Raw genomic sequence first — 23,264 nt, 5'->3', positions numbered from 1 at the left:
ACTAAATATTGCTACTTGTTTAATAGATGGCGCTGTTTTAATAGGGAACGGCTTGAAATGTCGCTGTATCTGGTCTGAGCCGTATTTAAATAAAGGCCTTTTTATTTCATTATAAGGTGCTGTTCTTAACCTCGTTGGATCATCTATAATTACACCCCAGCTTTTGAATAAATGGATTTGGGATTCAAGATAAATAACTTGTAACATTAATGATGTTGGCAGCAAATAAGGAAAAGAGAAAAATAGTGAATAATAAAAGGAAAAAAATACTATATTTACTATAAATGGCAAAAGTGCTTAGAAGAGTATTGTAATACAGGTATGGAATTCGTTATCCAGAAATCAGTTATCCAGAAAGCTCCATAATTATGGAAAAGCTCCCATGGACTCCATTTTATCCAAATAATCCAGATTTTTTAAAAATGTTTTCCTTTTTTCTCTGTAATAATAAAACAGTACCTTGTATTTGATCCAAACTAAGATATAATTAATCCTGATGGGAAGCAAAATCAGCCAAATGGGTTTATTTTGGGGCAGATTTATCAAGGGTCGAATTCATGTGAGTTTTTTTTAAAACTCCCATAAATTCGAAACCAATCGAAAAGTATTAATAAAATCGAATTTTTGATTAATGAATTTAAGCGACCTGAAAACTCGAATCGCATTCAAAAAAACACAATTCGACAGGTCTGAGATGCCGGATTTTCCAATTCTGACTTTTCCAGCCTCGAGGTTTAAAGGGATACTGTCATGGGAAAAAAAATTTTTTCAAAATGAATCAGTTAATAGTGTTGCTCCAGCAGAATTCTGAACTGAAATCCATTTCTCAAAAGAGCAAACAGATTTTTTTATAGTCAATTTTGAAATCTGACATGGGGCTAGACATTTTGTCAATTTCCCAGCTGCCCCTGGTCATGTGACTTGTGCCTGCACTTTAGGAGAGAAATGCTTTCTGGCAGGCTGCTGTTTTTCCTTCTCAATGTAGCTGAATGTGTCTCAGTGGGACATGGGTTTTTACTATTAAGTGCTGTTCTTAGATCTACCAGGCAGCTGTTATCCTGTGTTAGGGAGCTGTTATCTGGTTACCTTCCCATCGTTCTTTTGTTTGGCTGCTGGGGGGAAAAGAGAGGGGGTGATATCACTCCAATTTGCAGTACAGCAGTAAAGAGTGATTGAAGTTTATCACAGCACAAGTCACATGACTTGGGGCAGCTGGGAAATTGACAATATGTCTAGCCCATGTCAAATTTCAAAACTGAATATAAAAAAATCTGTTGGCTCCTTTGAGAAATGGATTTCAGTGCAGAATTCTGCGGGAGCAGCACTATTAACTGATTCATTTTGGGGAAAAAAAAATTCCCACGACAGTATCCTTTTAATAAATTCCAAACAATTCATGGTTTTTTTTAAAAGTTCGATTTTATATAATAAAAAAAAAAATAACCCCCTTAATGTATGAAGATGCAAATTACAGAATGATCCGTTATCTGGAAAATCCCAAACCTTCTGGATAACAGGTCCCATACCTGTATTACATTAGGTTAAATTGGTGGGTAAATAAATCGAATTCCTTTCAGTTATAGACATTTAGGGGCAGATTCACTAAGGGTCGAATTTCGAAGTAAAAAATACTTCGAAATTCGACCCTCGAATTGAAATCCTTCGACTTCGAATATCGAAGTCGAAGGATTTAGCGCTAAACGTTTGTTCGATCGATCGAAGGATTTTTCGTTCGATTGAACGATTAAATCCTTCGAATCGAACGATTCGAAGGATTTTAATCCAACGATCGAAGGAAAATCCTTCGATCAAAAAAAGTTTAGCAAACCTATGGGGACCTTCCCCATAGGCTAACATTGACTTCGGTAGGTTTTATCTGCCGAAGTAGGGGGTCGAAGTTTTTTTTAAAGGGAAAGTACTTCGACTATCGAATGGTCGAATAGTCGAACGATTTTTCGTTCGAAAAGTTCGAATCGAAGTCGAAGGTCGAAGTAGCCCATTCGATGGTCGAAGTACCCAAAAAATACTTCGAAATTCGAAGTATTTTTCATTCGAATCCTTCACTCGAGCTTAGTGAATCGGCCCCTTAGCTTTCCCAGTCCTATTCTGCTTACAACACTAGGCTGAGCTCATCTGATTTAGCAGCTAAATTGCAGCAAAGCTGCTGCCAGTGGAAACCAATCTGATTTCTGCTTTCATTTTTCTAACTAATAGCAGCAGACTACTGATCCCAACTAAAAGCTGATTGTTTGCTATGGAGGCACTTGGGCAAGTTACAGTGTGCACCCAGGAAGTCTGTACACCGGTCGCAACATGAACAGGACGACAGACGCTGCTGAGGGCATCACCACCACCGAAGCACCCACATGGCTTATTCAATCGGCGCCAATGTCTATAGTCCAAGCTCCCCAACAGGTATACGATAAGAACGAATCAAAACTGAAACTGTGAACAAATGTCCACAACCCCTCCTACACACAACTCCCGGAGCAGCACTTCCTTTTCCCGTGGTGTCACGTGGTGTTGTGAAGCAGTCAGATGCTTAGCAGGGATAGGAGAGAGACTCTTTACTCTGTGATGACATCACGCCTCCCGCCCACTTGTTAGTCACATGACTTTGAGAATCAGACCTCCTGAGAGTGAGTGAATCGTAGCAAGTACCGGCTTGCAGGACTGAGGGAGAGAGAGAGAGGGTGAGTGAGGGGAGAGGAGGTGTTGTGCGGAGTTGGATGCGTTTTGCTGCCAGACAGGTGCTTGTTTTTGGGCATAAAAAACGGTGACAGGGATTTCGTGACAGGGAGTCCTCTGAGGTTGCTGGTTAACACATAAATGACAGTTCTGTTTTTTTCAGGGTTTTTGGGAAGTCTTTGGGACTTTACAAAAAGTTTGTGTTTGTTGTTATTTTCCAAGTCCCCTGTTTCCAAGACCCTGTCACCCACGCTGTGTCACTAAGCTGGGCTCGTAATATGGCACAGATATGCCTGCTCATAATTATGGCACAGATATGCCATGGATGGAGGAGGGAACAGTGCTGGCCAATGCCGGCTGGGTGCCTCAGGAAACTCAGCCTGTCACTTTGTGCTGCGCGCGGCCGTGCGTAATCGAGGACGCACGTGCACTACCTTGCGCAATCAAGGACGTGCGTGCGCAATCGAGGGCGCGCGTGCGTCACTGTGCGCAAACGAGGACGCGCGGGCGCTGCGCAGTGTGCTGTGATTAGTGCCTGACAGTGTAAACAGGTTAGAAAGTAGAAGAGGCATTTCACTGGGCTTTGCATTTTCCACAGCTTCTTACATTTAGTTAAAGCATTAATTATAATATCCCATTATTAACTAAGGTCAAGGTCATACTATGACAGTACCAAAGAATTTCCCAATGGGCCCTTTCCTTAATGGGACCTTTGGCAATATGACCCCTATTACATTTAGCACTCCCTGCATCTAACTGGTGGGTCAAGTTTCCTGGTAGAGGTCTAGGAAGCCCATCCCAACATGGACTAGGGCAGGGGTAGCAACCTGCGGCTCCGGCTCATCCTGCTTGCTGCGGCTTTGCCTGTCACATTGGCTATACAGCCCTCGCACCTGCTGGTAGCTTCTTGAGTGTGCGTCGCACACTCAGGAAGCCGCCAGCAGGTGCGAGCGCTGTATAGATGTCCCAGGAGTGACAGGCAAGACCGAGCCTCAGCAAGATGATTCGTCATGGTCCTTACCGCGGTCACACACTCAAGAAAAGCGAGTGAAGATCAACATGGAGCTTCAGAAACAGAAGTCACATTAAACAGATAAGAACATTAGAATTTAATAGGACTATACAGTGTTTAATTTATTTCAAAGTAGGCCTACACATACACACTGCACTTCTGTTTGTTGTATTCTGTTGTTGTAACAGATACAATTAAAAAAAGGTTAAACCTTTTATAAAGTTTATAAGCTGTGTTATGTTTTGCGGCTCCAGACTATTTGTCTTTAGTGGAAGAGGGGGCAAAATGGCTCTTTTGATAGTAAAGGTCGCTGACCCCTGGACTAGGGTTAACACATCAATAAATTCACATATATAAAAATATATACACATACCTATACTAAACTAACTGCAGATATTGGGATCACTGTAGTATTCGATAGCACGCTTGTCCTTAAAGATATCCAATCCTCCTAATGGTATTAATAGGATCTTCCATCACATCACTCAGCAGGGTATTCTACAACCTCATTGCAAAATGCAGGCAGCGGTGCTTTCATAGCTTTGCCATGCATTCAGGTGCAACACATGCACTGGTGTAACTATAGAGGAAGCAGACAACAAGGGGGGCGGCTCTCAAGGGGGACTTTTTTTTTTTACTACATGTACAGGTAATGATGTACATTTATGGGAATGTTATTAAGGCTATGGGGCAGATTTATTATACAGTATATTGAACTGGGGAATTCATAAGGATTTGGATTCAGCAACGCTTTTTCTGACTGCAAAAAGTATTTCATTATTTTGTCGCGTTATTTATTGTTGCTAAAGTTTTACCAAATGGTTACTGTTGTTACTGATTACAAAAGTGTACAGGCACAAAAGATTTAATATAGTTATCTTATCTCGCAACACAGAGGATTTGACTTGAAATGTATACCTTATGCATAGAAGTAGCCAACCCAGATAGAAAACAGCACAAAGCAAGTGCTACATGAATACAAGAGGGACTTAATAGAAAGATAAGTAATACAGTACCAATAATTTAAAAATTGTAGCCTTGCAGAGCAGTAATTCTTTTGGCTGATGTGGTCCAAAATGGAAAGAAACATAAGTGGAAGGCAAATAATTAAGAAAACTGAATAAATAAATGGACACAGCTAAACCAGCTAGGTTTAGTTTTAAAAAGCCTAATTCAGTGAGGGGAGGGTGCCAATATATCCGTGCATCCCAATGAATTAAAACACAATTTTTTAGAGGATGGCAGGAAAACTATGCTTCCCCAGGGATCTTTCTGTAACAGCATCTTGATGTCATCTCACCCTTTTTCCCCAGGAATTCTTGGACTTATGTGTGGGCAGTATAAGCTAGCACCCCCCCTGTTGATCAAGACTTTCATTTTACGTTAAAGCAATGAATTTCAGACTTTGTCGGTGGGTTAAAGGAGAACTAAGCCCTTAAAGTGAATATAGCTAAAAATGCCATATTTTATATATTGAACTTATTGCACCATCCTAAAGTTTCAGCTTCTAAATAGCAGCAATGATCCAGGACTTCAAACTTGTCACAGGGGGTCACCATCTTGGAAAGTGTCTGTGACACTCACATGCTCAGTAGGCTCTGAGCAGCTGTTGAGAAGCTAAGCTTAGGGCTTGTCACTAATTATCCAGCAGAAAATGGGGCTTGCCTGTAATATAAACTGATGCTACAGGACTGATTATTAAATTCCGATGCCAATTGCACTGGTTTCTGTGCTGCCATGTAGTAATCATCTGTATTAATTACTAATCAACCTTATATTGTGACATTTATATTCTATGTGTACTTTATATTGTGAGTGGGTCTATAAGCTCAGTAAGCGACAGTAACACAAAGCATGTGCGGTGAATCAGCAGAAAAGAAGATGGAGAAGTACTGGGGTATCTTTGGGGGCACAGATCTTCACTGCTAAAGGACTGTGGTTGCCTTTGGCTGATACAGAAACCCAATACATAATGTACAACATTTCTAGCTACTGCTTTATTTAAGCTTTAGTTCTCCTTTAAGTTTCCCATTGAGGTTTTACATTTGTTTAGGGTCCCTTTAGCTTGTTAGAAAGTCAAAGATCTATTAAAACATCATTCTATCAACCAATCATAATTGTAACAACATATAACTAAATTGGTTAGAGGGATGGAAGACTTAAATTATGAGGGTAGACTGTCTAGGTTGGGGTTGTTTTCTCTGGAAAAAAGGCGCTTGCGAGGGGACATGATTACACTTTACAAGTACATTAGAGGACATTATAGACAAATGGCAGGGGACCTTTTTACCCATAAAGTGGATCACCGTACCAGAGGCCACCCCTTTAGACTAGAAGAAAAGAACTTTCATTTGAAGCAACGTAGAGGGTTCTTCACAGTCAGGACAGTGAGGTTGTGGAATGCACTGCCGGGTGATGTTGTGATGGCTGATTCAGTTAATGCCTTTAAGAATGGCTTGGATGATTTTTTGGACAGACATAATATCAAAGGCTATTGTGATACTAAACTCTATAGTTAGTATAGGTATGGGTTTATAGAATTTTAATTAAAAGTAGAGAGGGGTGTGTATGGATGCTGGGTTTTCATTTGGAGGGGTTGAACTTGATGCACTTTGTCTTTTTTCAACCCAATTTAACTATGTAACTATGTAACTATAAGTCTTTCTGCTAACTTTCACCATATCTTGCCTTCATGATGATCTTCCAGATGTTCTACAAGAGTAAATAGACTTCTTTTCAAAACCTGTAAACCTTTCAATGCATATAACTATAAATACTGGTACATTGTAATTATGTCAATGAACGTGTCATTGTTATCACCAGTATCTCAAGTGTTATGCATTGCAGGTGCTGCGGATTTTATAGCCATGTTGTATGTTACTTTTCTGTTGTCATGGTTTTTATTTAAAATGAATATCAAAATATGTAGAAGCTTCTTTAAGCAAGAACAGTAGGACGGTCAGGTGTAGTAGAGGAACTGCACTATCCAATATATTGAATTAAAAAGCCTTTATTGGAAAATATAGCTTTGATCTGTAACAAAGTTCAGTGTTTCAGACCTGATATGTTGTAATTTGTGGGCAACATGTAATGTGCCGATATTATTGATTCAAGAAAAGTAGAAGAGTGCTGACTGTTTGAATTCCTATATGTCTGGATTCATTCATACAGTGGCCTGATGGGGTGATTGTTTTTGAAAAGTCACTTTTAAATAGGTAAAGGGTAAATGATCTATTATTTCCTCTGTTTGATCTAATTCACTTAAGGGTTAATAAATGTTAAAACATTGAACCACAGTCCTTTTGCTTTTTTTTAGTTAAAAATTAAATTAACCTCACTTTTTGCCCAAGAACTCACACTACTTTCTACCCATAATTTCTACCCTTATTCAGTTTTGGACTTTAGGGATTCTTTAAATAACATTAACATAAGTCTAAAAGTGCAAAAAGAACTTTAGTGATCTCATATGTTAAAAACAGGACCAGTCAGCGATTACAGCTGGCAGTTATAATATATTTATAGGTATGCCATGGTCTTTGCTCCTTCTAAATAATCTCTTTTCCTTGGTTTTAAGTGTTCCTTGGATTTATTTGTTGCATTGTGTTTAGGTTTTGTAAGCCAACAGTCAAGATCTTTACATTTTCACAATTGAATATAATTATTTTGTTCTTTTTGCAGCGTGTTAAAGGGTTTAGTTTAGAGGAATAAGCTGTAAATGTGTGCTGTCTAGATGTCTTTTTCTCAGAGAACCAATTCGGTTTTAAGAAATCATTTACAGACAACATGGAAGGAATCAAACTGGGAAAAAAACAGTTGCATTCCCCTTCCCTGTCTCATAACATGGTCATGATTCTTGGTTTCATTAGGCAGCACTGATGGGCAGAGGGTTCAAAGAAGGGCTGTAAGTAAGTCTCGTTTCTGCCAACATCTGGGCTGTGAACAAAAATCCTTCTGGAGGTGCATTGAGCACGGCAAACTCATAGAAAACCTATGCCTTTGAATATTTTATAATGTAGTAGAAGTGTGAACTTAATTTATGATTTATTAACTGATCGTTTTGTTACTGAGCTATATAAAAATAAATTCTTTAGAATAAATGCAGAAAAAATATGAGAATGGTTTCTGTTTTTTTTTTGTTAATGAATAAAAATGTGTGTACAGAATGCAAATATTAAGTTATTAAACAACTTGCCATTTGCTCTTTTTGGCTTGGCAGGCTTCCAGAGCACTTTAAAGCTACACTTTGACTTTCAACCTCTGAGAACCGGGATGATACTTTACAAAGGACTGGGAATCCAGGCCATTTCAAGGCAATTGCATGCTTGACATTAGCCTTTATGAGCCGAACCTTATCACTCAGTGCCTAATAAATCCAGCACTGAAAGAATGTGGCCTTCTATTCTGCATGAGTGTTCTTATTCTATGCTGCCAGTTTACTGATAAGGCACAAAACATAACAGCAAAAAAAAAAATATTTTAGTTAGAGGAAAATCATGAATTTCACTACTCTGCAATAGCTTGATCCTTCAAGGCATTTAAACCAAGTGACATTAAATAAACATGTCTCACTCGGAGAACAAAACCTTGTTTTTGGGGGTGCTTGCTGGTGCGGCTGGCCTCAGCTTGACATTGATGTTGCTGAAACGCAACAGACCTCGTTACCTCCAAGGTTTATCTGAGATATGGTCTTCTGTCAAAGAGCCTTCTTCTGCACAGGACAACCAAGGAGCAGTTTTGATTCTTCAAGGTAGACAGCTTCAGATCCTGGACAAACTGGGTAGCTTGTTGAAGAGTGTGGAAGAACTGAAGGAAGAAGTTAAGTTTCTAAAAGAGACCCTTCCAAAGCTTGAAGAGCAGATACGAGATGAGCTTAGAGGGAAAAATGATGCACGGAAGATCAGCCCCCAGCATAAAGGCATTAAAAGAAAGAAAAGTGAAACAACTAAGGGAGCAGTTGAGTATCCTAGCTCTGAGGAGGCTGAGAGTGAAGGAGGGTAAGTCTGCTAAGGTAGAAATATCTTGTAAATAGGCTAAAAGTTTTGTTTGTTTAAATCCCCAAATGATTTAACAATCAATTAAGTATTTATTTCTGTCACGCCATTTTCACAAAGAGCCGTTAACATTAATTATGGAACAGGGACATCACCTTCTTAGAACCGCTTGTTCTATTTTTGTTTAAATAAATTGTGTACCTAATTATCTCCAGAAAGTATAGGGCTATTGTAAACGTGTAAGCAACTCTACCAGTCTAATCTACTTAGCCTTGAGCAGAGATTATTCATGAAGAGTTTAGGTAGAATGTAAGCATTACCATGTCAAGTACATAATCCATTTCAAATCTCGAATAACTTGGAACGGGTTACAAAATGACCTTTGGATACATGATAAAAGTATGTGGGGGGTAGTGGGATCATATGAATAGGTATTCTTAGTTACGTAGTAGCAATATTTAGGTGTGCTAAAGTCTTACAGAAGTAATTTATACATACCCATGGAGAAAATGAATAAATGCTAAATATCTTTTTAAAATGGTAACATTGGTTACATTTGTTTAATAATTTCTTTCTGCACTGCAGTTTGCATCAGTGATAAAGGATTCAGAGTGGTGACAAAGTTCACTGCAAAGAGCACTAACATCTCATATAACAAGAGGGTGCTTTTTCTGCTGAATTCACCTGTATATCTACAGTGAAAAATCTGTCAATTCATTAAAATGCTTCTGGATTGCCCTATATTTATATTTAATTTCAGAATTATTTTTCTTTTTTTGTTCTGCACGAATCCAACCCGAAATTCAGTATGCAGGTTATTGGACCTGTTATCCAGAACGCTTGGGACTTGGGGTTATCTGGATAATGGATCTTTCCTTAATTTTGATCTTCATACCTTAAGTCTACTAGAAAATCATGTAAACATTAAATAACCCCAATAGGCTGTGTTTGCTTCCAATAAGTATTCATTATATCTTAGTTTGGTACTGTTTTATTACAGAGAAAATGTAATCATTTTTAAAAACTTGATTTGATTCTAATGGAATCTTTGGGAGATGGCTTTTCCTTAATTCAGAGCTTTCTGGATAACAGGTTTCCGGATAATGGATCCCATACTATACCACTAGCTTGCTAGGACCAATAACCTACTTACTGTGTTTCTGCAGGCTACAAATTGCTTCTCATCTCATATGACATTCCAGTAGGCAGGGGAAGAGTCAGACTCTGAACTGTTAAATTTTCAAGAATAAAGACTGGTGTATATCTTTCGCATAAGGCTTCTGTATGTGTTGGGTATTGTAGCACCTCTATGCACAACACACATGTACATAGCACTGATGTTAGCACTGTTTTGTAAATTCACCCAATATATTTGTTGTTCTCCAGAATGCTCGGGACCTGGGGTTTTCCAAATAACGGATCTCTCTGTAATTTGGAACTTAAGTCTACTAGAAAATCATGTAAACATTAAATAAACCCAATAGGCTGGTTTTGCTTCCAATATGGATTAATTATATATTGGTTTTGATCAAGTACAAGCTACTGTTTTATTATTACAGAGAAAAAGGAAATATTTTTAAAATATTTGGATTATTTGGATAAAATGGTGTCGGTCCTTTCCGTAATTCGGTGCTTTCTAGATAAGGGGTTTCCGGGTAACGGATCCCGTACCTGTACAATATTTTTAAATGTATCTGCCTATTGCTATTATCTGCACTGTTGGTTTTGACTATTGAAACTCTGTAGTGTAAGCTAGTTTTATTAAAGAAAAGTGAAAATGCATGCCTGCCTTTGTGGGAATTAAAGTGATTTTAAATATGGGGAAGGGAAAGACAGATGCTGCTTTCAACAGAAACCACATTTACAAATATCTTTAAAATCATTTAAAAATGTTAATGTATATTAGAAAGTTGCTACGAATGATATATTCTTCTATTTAGCAACACTTTATTTTTTTTTAATAACACAGAAAAAAATAGTATGAATAATGTATTGGGCTGATTATTTATCCATTCTGCCATGTAGGGGACTGTTGATTGGATTGCTATTTCTGCTGTATTTGTGTTATTTCTGCTCACCTGCTTCTCTGCTTACATTCTTTTAATTCTTAATGCTGTGCAACATATTTGGACACCTGGTGCACGCTAGTTATTGGCCTCCCTGTTGCAGATGTAGTCTCTGTTTAACCTGTCTACTCTGGTTTTTAAATCATATAATCCATTGAAATGTTCTTACCTTTTCATTAAAGTAGCCTTAAGCTGGCCATAGACGCAAAGATCTAGGATTCTTACGATTTTCGGACCGTGTGTCGAAAGTCCCAACATTTTTCATCGGGTGGAGATCGGTCGTTTGGTCTATCGGACAGGTTAGCAGATTTCTGTCGGCTGCCGATAATATCTCTGCATGTATTGCTGATCATACGATTTTCAGTGGGATACTGTCACCAGCTTTTGTCGGACATAACTTTCGTATGATTGCTGTCAGGGGCAGAACATCGGTTGATTTGTTCTTTTCTACTTTATTTGATCAGAATAGTTAGTGGCAGGTCGGGAGATGGGGAAGTCCGATCATTCGATGATTTATACGATCGGATCTTTGCTTCTGTGGCCAGCTTTATGTTGCTTAAAGGGTCTTTACTTTTAAATTTACATTTAGAATAATGGCCATTACCCAGGAATGAAACTCCTGACTTCATTTTTAGGAAATTATGAGCAAATAATTCAGAGTTTACTTTGTTAATGTCAAACCTGGAGAATTCATTGCCACATTTTCAAGATTATTTTCTGACACACAGGTGAACTGACAGGGTCCTTAGAATATGAACTATATGGTCTGTGGAGAAGCATTAGGTGTTTTACCCCACCCATTGAGCAATTCTCCTGAATTCTCAGTGTGCCATAGCTTGAAGCCATAATTAGAAGAGGTTGTGTAGGGCTTTTTTGTTATAGCTGTAAAGTACTGCCTATATTGTTTCACTTAAATATATTAAACACATAGGGCCTTATTTATCGAAATCCGAATTTTTCTGACTATTTAAATTAAAAAAAGTCTGAACAAACTAGAATCCATGATTTGACCTTATTTATTATTTTTTTTTAAAAAAAACATGATTTAATTTGATCGGGGGCAAACACGAAAAAATCGAGCGAAACTCCAAATTGTACAGATTTTTGCCGAAAATAGTCGGATTTTTAGGCTAATGCCAGTGCAGACCACAGAAACTTACAGATAGGATAGGGACCTCTCCCAATGACTTATATACAGCATCAGTAGGTCTGAGATGCCGGATTTCACATTCAGACTTTTTGCATCCTCTGGGTATAATAGATCTCTAAATTTTTCAACAAAAAATTCGGATGTTATAGTAAAAAAAACCTAACATTTTCCGAGTTTTTGGCATTTAGACTTTAAATACGAGCAGCATCCTCATGGTGCAGCCCTGCTTTCAGATATTAGTATTAGATAGAGATGTTTTAAAGTCGCTTGCTGTCCCCTCTGTTGTAACCTTTGTACAGACGTGGTTACTGTATATACAAAGCAAACAATGGCCACGTACCTTTGTGTACAAGTTGAACATTAAATCTGACCTGCCTAACCACCCTTTATGTAACAAGTTTTTCAAGAAAAATACTTTGTTTTTGCAAGCAGTACAGTACATTGATTTATTTGAGCAGCATCCAGCTATAGTTTATGATATTTATTATTGTTAAGGAGAGCTAGAGAAAGTCATCATTCTCAGATAACAAACTCTTTCCATTTTGAATTAAATAGCAGAAAACAAACAGTAAAAGGCAATTTGGTTGATGCATACAAGTGCAAAAAACACCCATTTTCCAGCAACAGTCATTGCGACGTCCACTAATCTTGTACTAATCTAGTGCTCTTTCACTAATCAGTGCAAATGTCTCATTGCTATGGGTTGCTGGACTGAAGCAAGCTTGGCTCTCATTATCACCTAACTCTAAAGCTGGCCAGAGATGCAAAGAGTTGACTGTACAAATCTTTGTTTCGTACGATTTTCGGACCATGTGGGGAGTGTCCCCACATTTTTCGTGCCATGTCGATTGGTCGTTCAGTGGATCGGACAGGTTTCTCTACTAGGGTTGCCACCTTTTCTGGAAAAAAATACCGTACTTTCTATATATTTATCTTTTATCCCTATTAATAACATTGGGAAACATTGGGTTTGACTACCATATTGTTTATCATGAAAACCTGTAACTGTGGTGTTGCCATGCTGCAGTAAAGCACCTCATTCTCTTAAAGGAGAAGGAAAGCTACCAAGGCAGTTTATTGCCAATAGATTAGCCACAACAGTGCAAGCTAGAACATGTTTTTTATTCTTTAGAATGCTTTTCCATACTTGTGCAAACAGCTGTAGACACTGTCTCTGTTTGTTTAGGATAACAGCTGCCATATTAGCTTGCTGTGACATCACTTTCTTCCTGAGTCTCTCCCTGCTCTCTCATAGCTCTGAGCTCAGATTACAGCAGGGAGGGGAGAGTAGCAAACTGAGCATACTCAAGTGCATGACCTGGAGGTTTAAGCTAAAAGAAGAAAGTCTGATACAGAAGCCCATGTCTACACAATAGAAGGAAAGAAATGTGGTGTGACTCTGAGCAGCATTACGTTGCGGGTTTACTAGTGTATTCATATAGACCTTTCTGATAAAGCTTACTTAGTTTTAACCTTTCCTTCTCCTTTAGGAAATTGCTGATGATAATCATCACTTCACAGTAGGTTATTTCACCCCTTTTATTATATATCCCTTGTTATTTGCTGCTTGAAAGCTCTTGGGCTTTGTATCCTTTGAGTAAAATTGTTCAAAATGGGTCACTGTCTTCCTCAGGTTTCCACAGTAGGTTTCCACTCCATTTCACAGTGTGACTAATGAAGGTTATTGTTACATGATCTGATGTCATGTGGATAGTACAGGGTAGAGGAAGAGATAAGGCGGAAAAATCTAGAACAAGAAACAATTAAATATTTTTTTCTAGCAAGCCTTTAAAGTGCAAGCAAATTAATTTATTGTCATGAGATATCTGTATTATTGTTGGGGACTATGATACCTCTGAGCATCTTTGTGATAAAACATAAAGATGCTCAGAGGTATATGTTGTACTTGAATTTACTGAAATAACAAAATAAAAAACTATTTTGCTTAAAAAATCCTTAAAGGAGAAAGAATACCACTTTATACTTGGGCATGCCAAAAGTTAGGCACCCCAAGTGATTATATTTACTTACTTAACTTTCTTTTTCCTTCTTTACTTCTCCTGCCTCTTAAACAGTGTAGCACACACTAGCTCTAGTAAAGCCAAGACTCCACAGTGCCTTGCATGTTCTTTAATTAACAGACCGCTGAAGAACCATGTAAAGCATTGTGGAAACTAGAGTCTTGGCAGTAGGAGGACTGTGTCTACATGGTTTCTGCAGTCATCACAAGAAATGCAGAGAATACAACATTTTCATAATATCAGCGGTGCTGACCTCTAACTTCTAAAATTTCTTAAAACTTGGAAGCAGTCAAGAATTTTGACGTTCATTGTAGTATATCCCCTAATAGGATTAAAGGCTAAAATCAACAGACTGTTTCTGTTAACATTTGTTCTCTTAATATAGATTCATGTCAGACCCCTCATATCTCATTTGTGGATAGACATGCCATGGAAGGCAGTGCCATCTTGTGGATGATTTGCATCTGTGCCCTAATCCACAGATATTCGAAACAATGCAAGTTGTAATAAAGGGGTGAACCTTTATCAATATTAATCATTTTATTAATTAATATTAATAAACATATTGATACAAATATTCAGAATCAATGATTAAACCTTTTGATATACTGCTTGTGATCAATAACTTACACACACACAAGTAAAGGTAGAATTTAAAAATGTTTACTTAACTTCATTTGATGGTAATTACAAGAATAGCCAGTTCTGCTTCAATTCAGCACAATCGGGGAGCCCCACAACCTTTGGTTCATCACCCTCAGGTTCCCGATAATCAAGCAATAATCCAAATACTGGCACCCACTCATGGGTCCCAGGTGAAGCTCCTCATCTCAAAATGAAGGTGTCCTTTATACACAACAGCTACAGAGATCTTTAACCCTGAATGCTGACCTAGGCAATATTGTAAGCTTATTGTTCTAAAAGATCAGCAAGAACTTTATATCTCTTCAACCAAGACTCGGTTTGTTACTCAATCTGAGTCCTGTCTGTCTGCTGTCTGTTTATTCATTTTTAATGATATTTGCTGGGTAACCATACCTGTGTTGTGATGGACTGTTTACCCAGCAATACATGTAGAGCAAGGACACTTTACTTATAAGCCTTACAATAGCTCTCTAAAAAGTGGTGTATTTACTTCACTGGCTAAATTTAATGAAGACTCAATCAGAAATATATATTGTAAATCATAAAATCAAATTGGAAAATATCCACTGTGCTACACAAGTCCTGCGTGTAATTTGGCTACCTTTAGGACAGCTGTATTGTCCATTGTTGTTAAACAGAACATTATATTTTTAAATGAAAGATCCAATGTTGCGTTATTTATGTATAACTCTATGTCAAGTATATGATAGGCCTCATCAGAATTTGTTGCAGGCCGCATGCAACAATAGGAGCATACAGTGAAACCTCGATTTTGAGTTTCCCTGTATTTTACATTTTTTATTTGTGGTCCCACCAATTTATAATGCATTTCAATGGGTCACTGATTTTAAGTTTATGTTTTCCTGGATTTTACATCAAAATTTTGTCCTGATGTTCCTCAAAACTGCCTTTTTTCCTCTATGAATGTTATTATTTGTGAAATAAAGAGGTTTAAAATACTAACCAGATGTATAATTTTTACTGCCTGTAAATGGTCAATTCCAATTAGTCTGCCCCTTATATAGTCCTGCGCCAATCACTTATTGCTTTAGGTTGTGTATGTGACTGACCGAGAGTCTTGCACTTGCCACCATAGTATAACATTAACACTGGAATGCTTAACCCTTGTTAACAGTAAATATTGTATCTCAAAGTAAAACTCACTCATATGCTTATTTTCTTTCATTCCTATAAAGGATACTGGCATGGGGAAAAAAAGATTCAAAATGAATCAGTTAATAGTGTTGCTCCAGGTGAATTCTGCACTGAAATCCATTTCTCAAAAGAGCAAACAGATTTTTTTATATTCAATATTCAATCAGTTAATAGTGCTGCTCCAGGTGAATTCTGCACTGAAATCCATTTCTCAAAAGAGCAAACAGATTTTTTTATATTCAATTTTTAAATCTGACATGGGGCTAGACATATTGTCAATTTCCCAGCTGCCCCAAGTCATGTGACTTGTGCTCTGATAAACTTCAATCACTCTTTACTGCTGTACTGCAAGTTGGAGTGAAAGCACCCCCCTCCCTTCCCCCCCCCCCCCCACCAGCAGCCAAACAACAGAACAATGGGAAGGTAACCAGATAGCAGCTCCCTAACACAAGATAACAGCTGCCTGGTAGATATAAGAACAACACTCAATAGTAAAAACTTATGTCTCACTGAGACACATTCAGTTACATTGAGAAGGAAAAACAGCAGCCTGCCAGAAAGCATTTCTCTCCTGAAGTGCAGGCACAAGTCACATGACTTGGGGCAGCTTGGAAATTGACAAAATGTCTAGCCCCATGTCAGATTTTAAAATTGAATATAAAAAATCTGTTTGCTCTTTTGAGAAATGGATTTCAGTGCAGAATTCTGCTGGAGTACCACTATTAACTGATGCGTTTTGAAAAAAACATGTTTTCCAATGACAGGATCCCTTTAAGAAAAAGTTACTTTAACGCATTTCCCTGATTTAACATTTTCCCAGATTTTACATAATTTTTTCCTAGTCCCTTGAAAAATGTAAAATGGGGGTTCTGCTTTATTAGTTATCACCTCAGATATTACATTTTGCGTCCATGGTATAACTGGACCCTGCCATATGTGTAGGAGCAGGTATTCAACAGGAATGTAACCGTTTATAAGAATACCTATTCATCTTCAATTCATTTTAATGCTGTTGTGATTAAACAATATATCAGACTGGTATTCCCTGAGCATTTGCTGTGGCAAGTTAAAGGGGTTGTTCACATTTGAGTTAACTTTTAGTCTGACAGAGAGTGATATTCCTAGACAATTCGCAATTGGTTTTCATGTTTTATTATTTGGGTTTCTTTCGGTTATGTAGCTTTTTATTCAGCAGCTCTCCAGTTTTGCAATTACAGCAATCTGGTTGATAGGGATTAATACCCTAGCAACCATGCACTGATTTGAATAAGAGACCTGAATAGAAAGAGGAGTAATAAAAAGTAGAAATTACAATAAATTTGTAGTTTTACAGGGCATTTGTTTTTTAGATGGGGGTCAGTGACCTTCACTTGAAAGCTGGAAAGAGTCAGAAGAAGTATAAATAAAATAATAAATAATGAAGACCAATTGAAAAGTTTCTTAGACTTGGCCGTTATATAACTACTTAAACGAAAACTTAAAGCGATACTGACACGTTCCTATAAAAATCAGTATCAAGTAAATGCTGCACAAGGAATAGTTCCCTGCAAAGCCTCCCGCAAAACCGCCCCCAACCCTGCGAACCTGTGTGCAGCAGACGGCTGACACTACTAACAGATCTTCCGGGTTGCTTGGCTGGGGGCGGAACGATCCTTCCATAGGCTGAATTCCTGTTTTCATTTGTAATTAGCCAATGGAAGAACGTTCCGCCCCCAGCCCAGCGTCACTGAAATGGTTCAAAAGATCATTTAGCAATGTGAGAGGGTCGGGTGAATGCATGTTTTCGGAGGGCTTTGCGGGGAACTATTCCAGATGCAGCATTTACTTGATATTGACACGTTCCTATGATTTTTATATGAACGTGTCAGTATCGCTTTAAAAGTGAACTACCCCTTTGAAGGCTGTTTCTCAGTGCAGGTTTCATTATATTTATTATGTTATAACTTGTTATTATGAGAGCAGTGGAGGTAAAAAAAAAAAAACCTCATATGTTGTATATGACAAATTGGCAGTATATTTAAAGCAGATGAGATAATTAGCATGTACACATGTAATATTGCACCTTTATTCTTCATTCTACAGTAGCGAGATCTCATAGATTAGGGTTGTACAAACAGGGGTCAAACATTATTGGTTAGTGTGTTCCCACAATTGCAAAATGTGTTGGGTGTATCATCTGAAAATCTTCAGAAGTTATATATTTATATTAATATCCCTATACACTGGAATTTGCTGCCAAATTGGCTAGGAGACACTATTTATTGTGCTACTGGAAGGAAGTAATAAAATTCCAGTGGTTTTATGTTCCTTGCCTAGAGGACAACAAGCAGAATTGCTAAGACTTGCCTGTTCTGGGAAAACTTTGAAGAATAATCAATCTTATTACACCTGTCCAAAGCAAGTAAAACCTTGGTTTTAAAGAGAGATTACCGTAGACTTGTATTCTGCAGTATATCATGTAATGGAGGGGAGTCATATCTTTTACAGAAACCCACTGCACAAGTCAACTTTTTATGTAGTCTAAAGCCATCGTTGTTCTCACTCAGCAAACTACTGGGACAATTAAGTGGTTAAAGGAACTGTAACACCAAAAAAATTAAATTGTTTTAAAGTTATGACTTGCACTATTGCTTTGCACTGGTAAAACTTTTGTGTTTGTTTCAGAAACACTACTATAGTTCATATAAACAAGCATCTGTGTAGCAATGGTGAAAATTTAAAAAAGGCTATATGGCACAGGTAAAATAGTGGATAACAGATAACACCATTATGTTCTACAGAGCTTATCTGCTATCTGCTGTGTAACCTGAGCCTTTTCTCCTTTGAATAGCTGCCCCCGTGGCTACACAGCAGCTTTTTTTATATAAACAATAGTAGCGTTTCTGAAACAAACACAACAGTTTTACCAGTGCAGGGCAACACTGCATTATATTTTCACAACTTAAAAACAATTTGATTTTTGGATGTTACCGTTACTTTAATCCTATAAGGTACAGTAATGTGTGTTAGAGAGAATAACAGTGGCAATAAAAGGTCAGAAGACTGTACATAAAAGGCCAGAAGAGTGTACATAAAAGGCAGGAATGGCAGTGCACAATGTATGGCTGAAAACACAGCAATGGAAAAGCATGTTGGACAAATACACATTAAAGATAAATAAAAGGAGAGCAGACCATAATATTTAATTTTCTAAAACTACACCTTATCTGGAAACAGAAGCAATTGCTATAGAAAGATCTAAAAATATAATGTAGACTAAAGTAGAACAAGATTCATTGACAATAATATAGTCTGTCCTTCTGGACTCTTAGGGGCAGATTTATTAAGGTTCAAATGGTAAATTCGAATTCTAATTTTCGCAAAAAAAAAATTACTCAAAATCAGTCAATGGGAGACTTCCAGGGATCAATTTTGAGTTGTTTGCAGCCTTTCTGATATTCAAGTTTTTCTTCAGAGAAAAAACTCGAATCTAGTTTTTAAAATTTCAGTTTGATTCAAGTTTTTGGGTAGATTACATTCATCCACATTTAAAAAATAAAAAAAAATTTAATTTCGAATTTATGGGAGTTTAGGGGAGTTTTTTAAAAACTCACATGAATTTGAAATTCGACCTTTGATAAATGTGCCTCTAGGTGTTCAAGCGGCTGCAATATGAACCTAAGAATATTTTTAAACACATTTTGTGTATTTTAGGCTTTCTGTAATGTAGCATCCCACACTGAAGATTTGCATAGTTCAAGTCATGCCAATGTATTTTTTTTTTTGTATTGAAGTGACATTCATGTGCAGACCTAGCACCATTTGTTATCGGGTGGATACTTCTCTTAAACAATCACCCTCTTTATAGGATTATCTAAAGATTTTAGCTTTGGGTCTTGCAGGGCTCAGGGCTAATACCGATGGCATTCAGTCCTTAAGGTTAGGGTTAATAATACCCAATTATGAACGCTGAAAACAGTCAATGCTTTGTGCGGCGTTGTTGAGTAAAACTAAAGGCTAGATATTTCGTTTTTTTGAGAAATACTTCAGGTTGGGGATGATATTATTAGGGATAAAATATTTAATTCTAACTAATTTTTATGGTGGGTATAGTAGTTACTATCCTGAATCCAATTGTAGAGTCTTATTCTAACAAACTCTACAACATTTTTGACAGATTTTTCTTTTTCTCTGTAACAATAACACTGCACTGGTAACCATCAACTAACGTTGATGGCATTGCCATTCTATTGAGGTTGTTAATGTTATAACTGTTAGTAATTTCATCTTACAAAAAGACTTCCTTTTTTGGAGAACCTCAGGTCTCGTGCATTTCAGATAATAGATCCCGTTCTATAAACAAAATGAAACATAAACAAAATAACTGTGGAAAATGTTGATGTAGTGTTAAAGAGTATGATTTTAGTTGCATCAGCAGGGGTGTCATGTTCTTCATCTAAGTAAGCACTTGAAAATATATATATATATATATATATATATATATATATATATTCAGAACCAAAGCGAGCACTCTCAGGTGTTATTAGTCCAATAAAAGTGGTTTTTATTTAACATTGCTTTTTGCTGATAGCACCTAGGCAAATAACACAGCGGATTTTGGGTTGTGCCGGCTCTTCACAGATTCTATATACACACACACACACACACACACACACACACACACACACACACACACACACACACACACACACACACACACACACACACACACACACACACACACACACACACACACACACACACACACACACACACACACACACACACACACACACACACACACACACACCCTCGATATTCAACACACACACACACACCCTCGATATTCAACACACACACACACACACACCCTCGATATTCAACACACACACACACACACACACCCTCGATATTCAACACACACACACACACATACACCCTCAATATTCAACTGCCGAATGTAAATCCTTCGAATATCGAAGGATTTACCGCAAATAGTTCGACCGAACGATCGAATGAAAAATCGTTCGATCGAACGATTTAATCCTTCGAATCCATCGATCGAACGATTTTTCTTCAACCAAAAAAATTGCCAGGAATCCTATGCAGACCTTCCCCATAGGCTAACATTGCACCTCGGTAGGTTTTAGGTGGCGAAGTAGGGGGTCGAAGTTTTTCTTAAAGAGACAGTACTTCGACTATCGAATGGTCGAATATTCGAACGATTTTTAGTTGAATCATTCAATTCGAAGTCGTAGTCGAAGGTCGAAGTAGCCAAAAAAACCATTCGAAATTCGATTTTTTTTATTCTATTCCTTCACTCGAGCTAAGTAAATGGGCCCCCACATGTGTGTGTGTGTGTGTGTCTATATATATATATATATATATATATATATATATATATATATATATATATATATATATATATCTATATCTATATCTATATATATATCTGTATTTGTCATCTTTCCAGGAAATGTCCATAAACGTGTATATGTCATCTATGCATTCTGACCAATTCAGAAATAAAGTTGAATAATTATGGGGCCGTTTCACCAAACTGTTAACTAGCAGAGTCAATTTTACTTTTGGGTTTAACAATTTATTTTCCATTTTAGGTACATAACTGCTCACACTGACACTGAGCTTGAATCAGATGAAGAACGAGGGCTGAAGCATTTGAATGCAGAAAATGCTAAGGTTACAGAAGAGAAAGCAGAGTTACTTTCTGTTCTTCACCAGGCAGATGCTGGACATTGTGGTTCTGAATCAGAAAAACAAGAAACGTTTCGAATGATGCTTGTTCATGAGGAAAAGGTATTTTTCTAAATTAGATAAGACCCTTTTGAATGAAAGTCTAAAGTTTTGTTATATTTTCTAGGATCCATTCTATTTTTTTTCTGTTACTGACTGCTGGAATAATATGTGTCTCTATTATTCAACCTTCTTTACCATCTCCCATACCCCTCCTTCCACATCTGAAACCCTTAACAAGAAAGGGACTGTCCTAGCTTCCAGCAGGATGTGGGGCTGACACCATTACTTGCAAAACAACCAGAATGCTAACAGGAACTAACCAACTATCTGGTTGCTGTGGTACAATAGCATGTGTGAGCAGATGAGTAGTATCCTGGGCCCCTCTGAAGATTTTTTTTTGCAGGGAGCCCCGGCACAGTGTTGGTATGTTGCTGTCAAAGACAAAAAGTTTTTTTGTGGCTGCAGATTTGGAAACAGGCAGACGAGAAAAACAAATAATTAAAATACTGTAAAAATTACAAAATGAACATTAATAGAAAAATTCTCAAGAACAGGACATTTTAAAACATACTAAGGAGGTTATTTACTATACTTGTTCGGGCTTTTTGTTGCAAAACTCAAATATTTTAGATTTTTTTTTTTAAATCTCAAATTTTTCGATACTTATTAAAGTCCGATGCAGCAGAAAGTCTGAATCCAAAAATCCCCCATCGCAGAACTGTGAGGTTGTATATAAGTCAATGGCAGAAGATGTATTGGATATCAGGGGTATTAATATCACCAGAAATCCTGTCTCTATACATGCAGGATTTGTCCAAAAAGGCAGTTATTTTGTTAGATTTTGTTTGTACTGGAATCAGTTATTTGAGTGAGCTCTAATACATCTGCTAGGAAAGGAAGCCCCCCCTATAAGATATATTGAATTTAACTGTCAATGAATATCTGACACCCAACTCCTGCATGAAGACAGAATGAAGATAAACAGATGCTGAGAAAGGGATAGTGTACATAAACTTATTTCAGAAACAATGCATAATATTTAATTGATTGTATTTACACAGTTTGTTATTTCAGTATGCTGAAGCTTATGCTTAATTTTCATTTTTGAGATAATTCCTCTTCAAATATTTTATAAACATTGTTCTTATTTTTTAACATTGGTAACATTAAACTCAGCACCATTACTCATAATAACCAATCATCAATTAGGTTTAATCAGTCTGTTACAGGTACAATAATTCACAACAAATTTGTGGTTGCTATGGATAATAGAGGCAAATGCACCCATTGTAAAAAAAACAAGATTAATGTAGCGATGAAATTAAAAATCCAAAAAAAAGCAAGTCATTTTATATAGTCTGACCATTCCTTTTTCCTTTTAGTATGGAAATACTGTGGATTTTCTTTGGAGACTGGCACGGGCATATGGAGATATGTTTGATATGACATCTGATGTTGAAGAAAAAAAAAACTATGCAGCTAATGGTAAGAGTTATATTAGAGATGATTGAGACTGTGTCAAAGTAAGAACAGTTTATAATAAAAGTTTAAGTTAAATCACTGAAACTATATTTAGTTTAACATTAAAACTATGCCCAACAATAAATGGATCTATTATACACATGTACTCCACTACAGAATATATCCACGTCTAGTATTCAGGCAGTATATGATATTTATAGTGGACTTTGGTTTTCTGTATTGTGTGAAAACACAGGCAGTTTAATGGGTTTCCAATGAAACTTCTAAACATAAAAGAAGAGGCACGCTCCCATCGTGTTAAATTGTATCAGCATCTTT

General features: G+C 37.1%; 1 protein-coding gene across 2 annotated transcripts in view; it reads left to right on the top strand.

Annotated features, from left to right (window-relative positions):
• The first annotated feature begins 2,538 nt into the window (after nucleotides 1-2,538).
• rmdn2.S (regulator of microtubule dynamics 2 S homeolog) overlaps nucleotides 2,539-23,264 on the top strand; it is a 58,793-nt gene continuing 38,067 nt past the window's right edge. Inside the window, exons 1-4 of one of the 2 annotated variants that reach the window (XM_018264505.2) lie at nucleotides 2,539-2,693; nucleotides 7,917-8,694; nucleotides 21,326-21,524; nucleotides 22,847-22,949. In XM_018264505.2, coding sequence (XP_018119994.1) covers nucleotides 8,261-8,694; nucleotides 21,326-21,524; nucleotides 22,847-22,949 — 736 coding nt within the window. In that variant the 5' untranslated portion in view covers nucleotides 2,539-2,693; nucleotides 7,917-8,260. 2 annotated transcript variants of the gene reach the window in all.

The sequence above is a fragment of the Xenopus laevis genome, chromosome 5S (assembly GCF_017654675.1).
Source record: "Xenopus laevis strain J_2021 chromosome 5S, Xenopus_laevis_v10.1, whole genome shotgun sequence".
In the NCBI taxonomy this organism is placed as follows: Eukaryota; Metazoa; Chordata; class Amphibia; order Anura; family Pipidae; genus Xenopus; species Xenopus laevis.
This window is presented reverse-complemented; position numbering and strand designations above follow the sequence as displayed.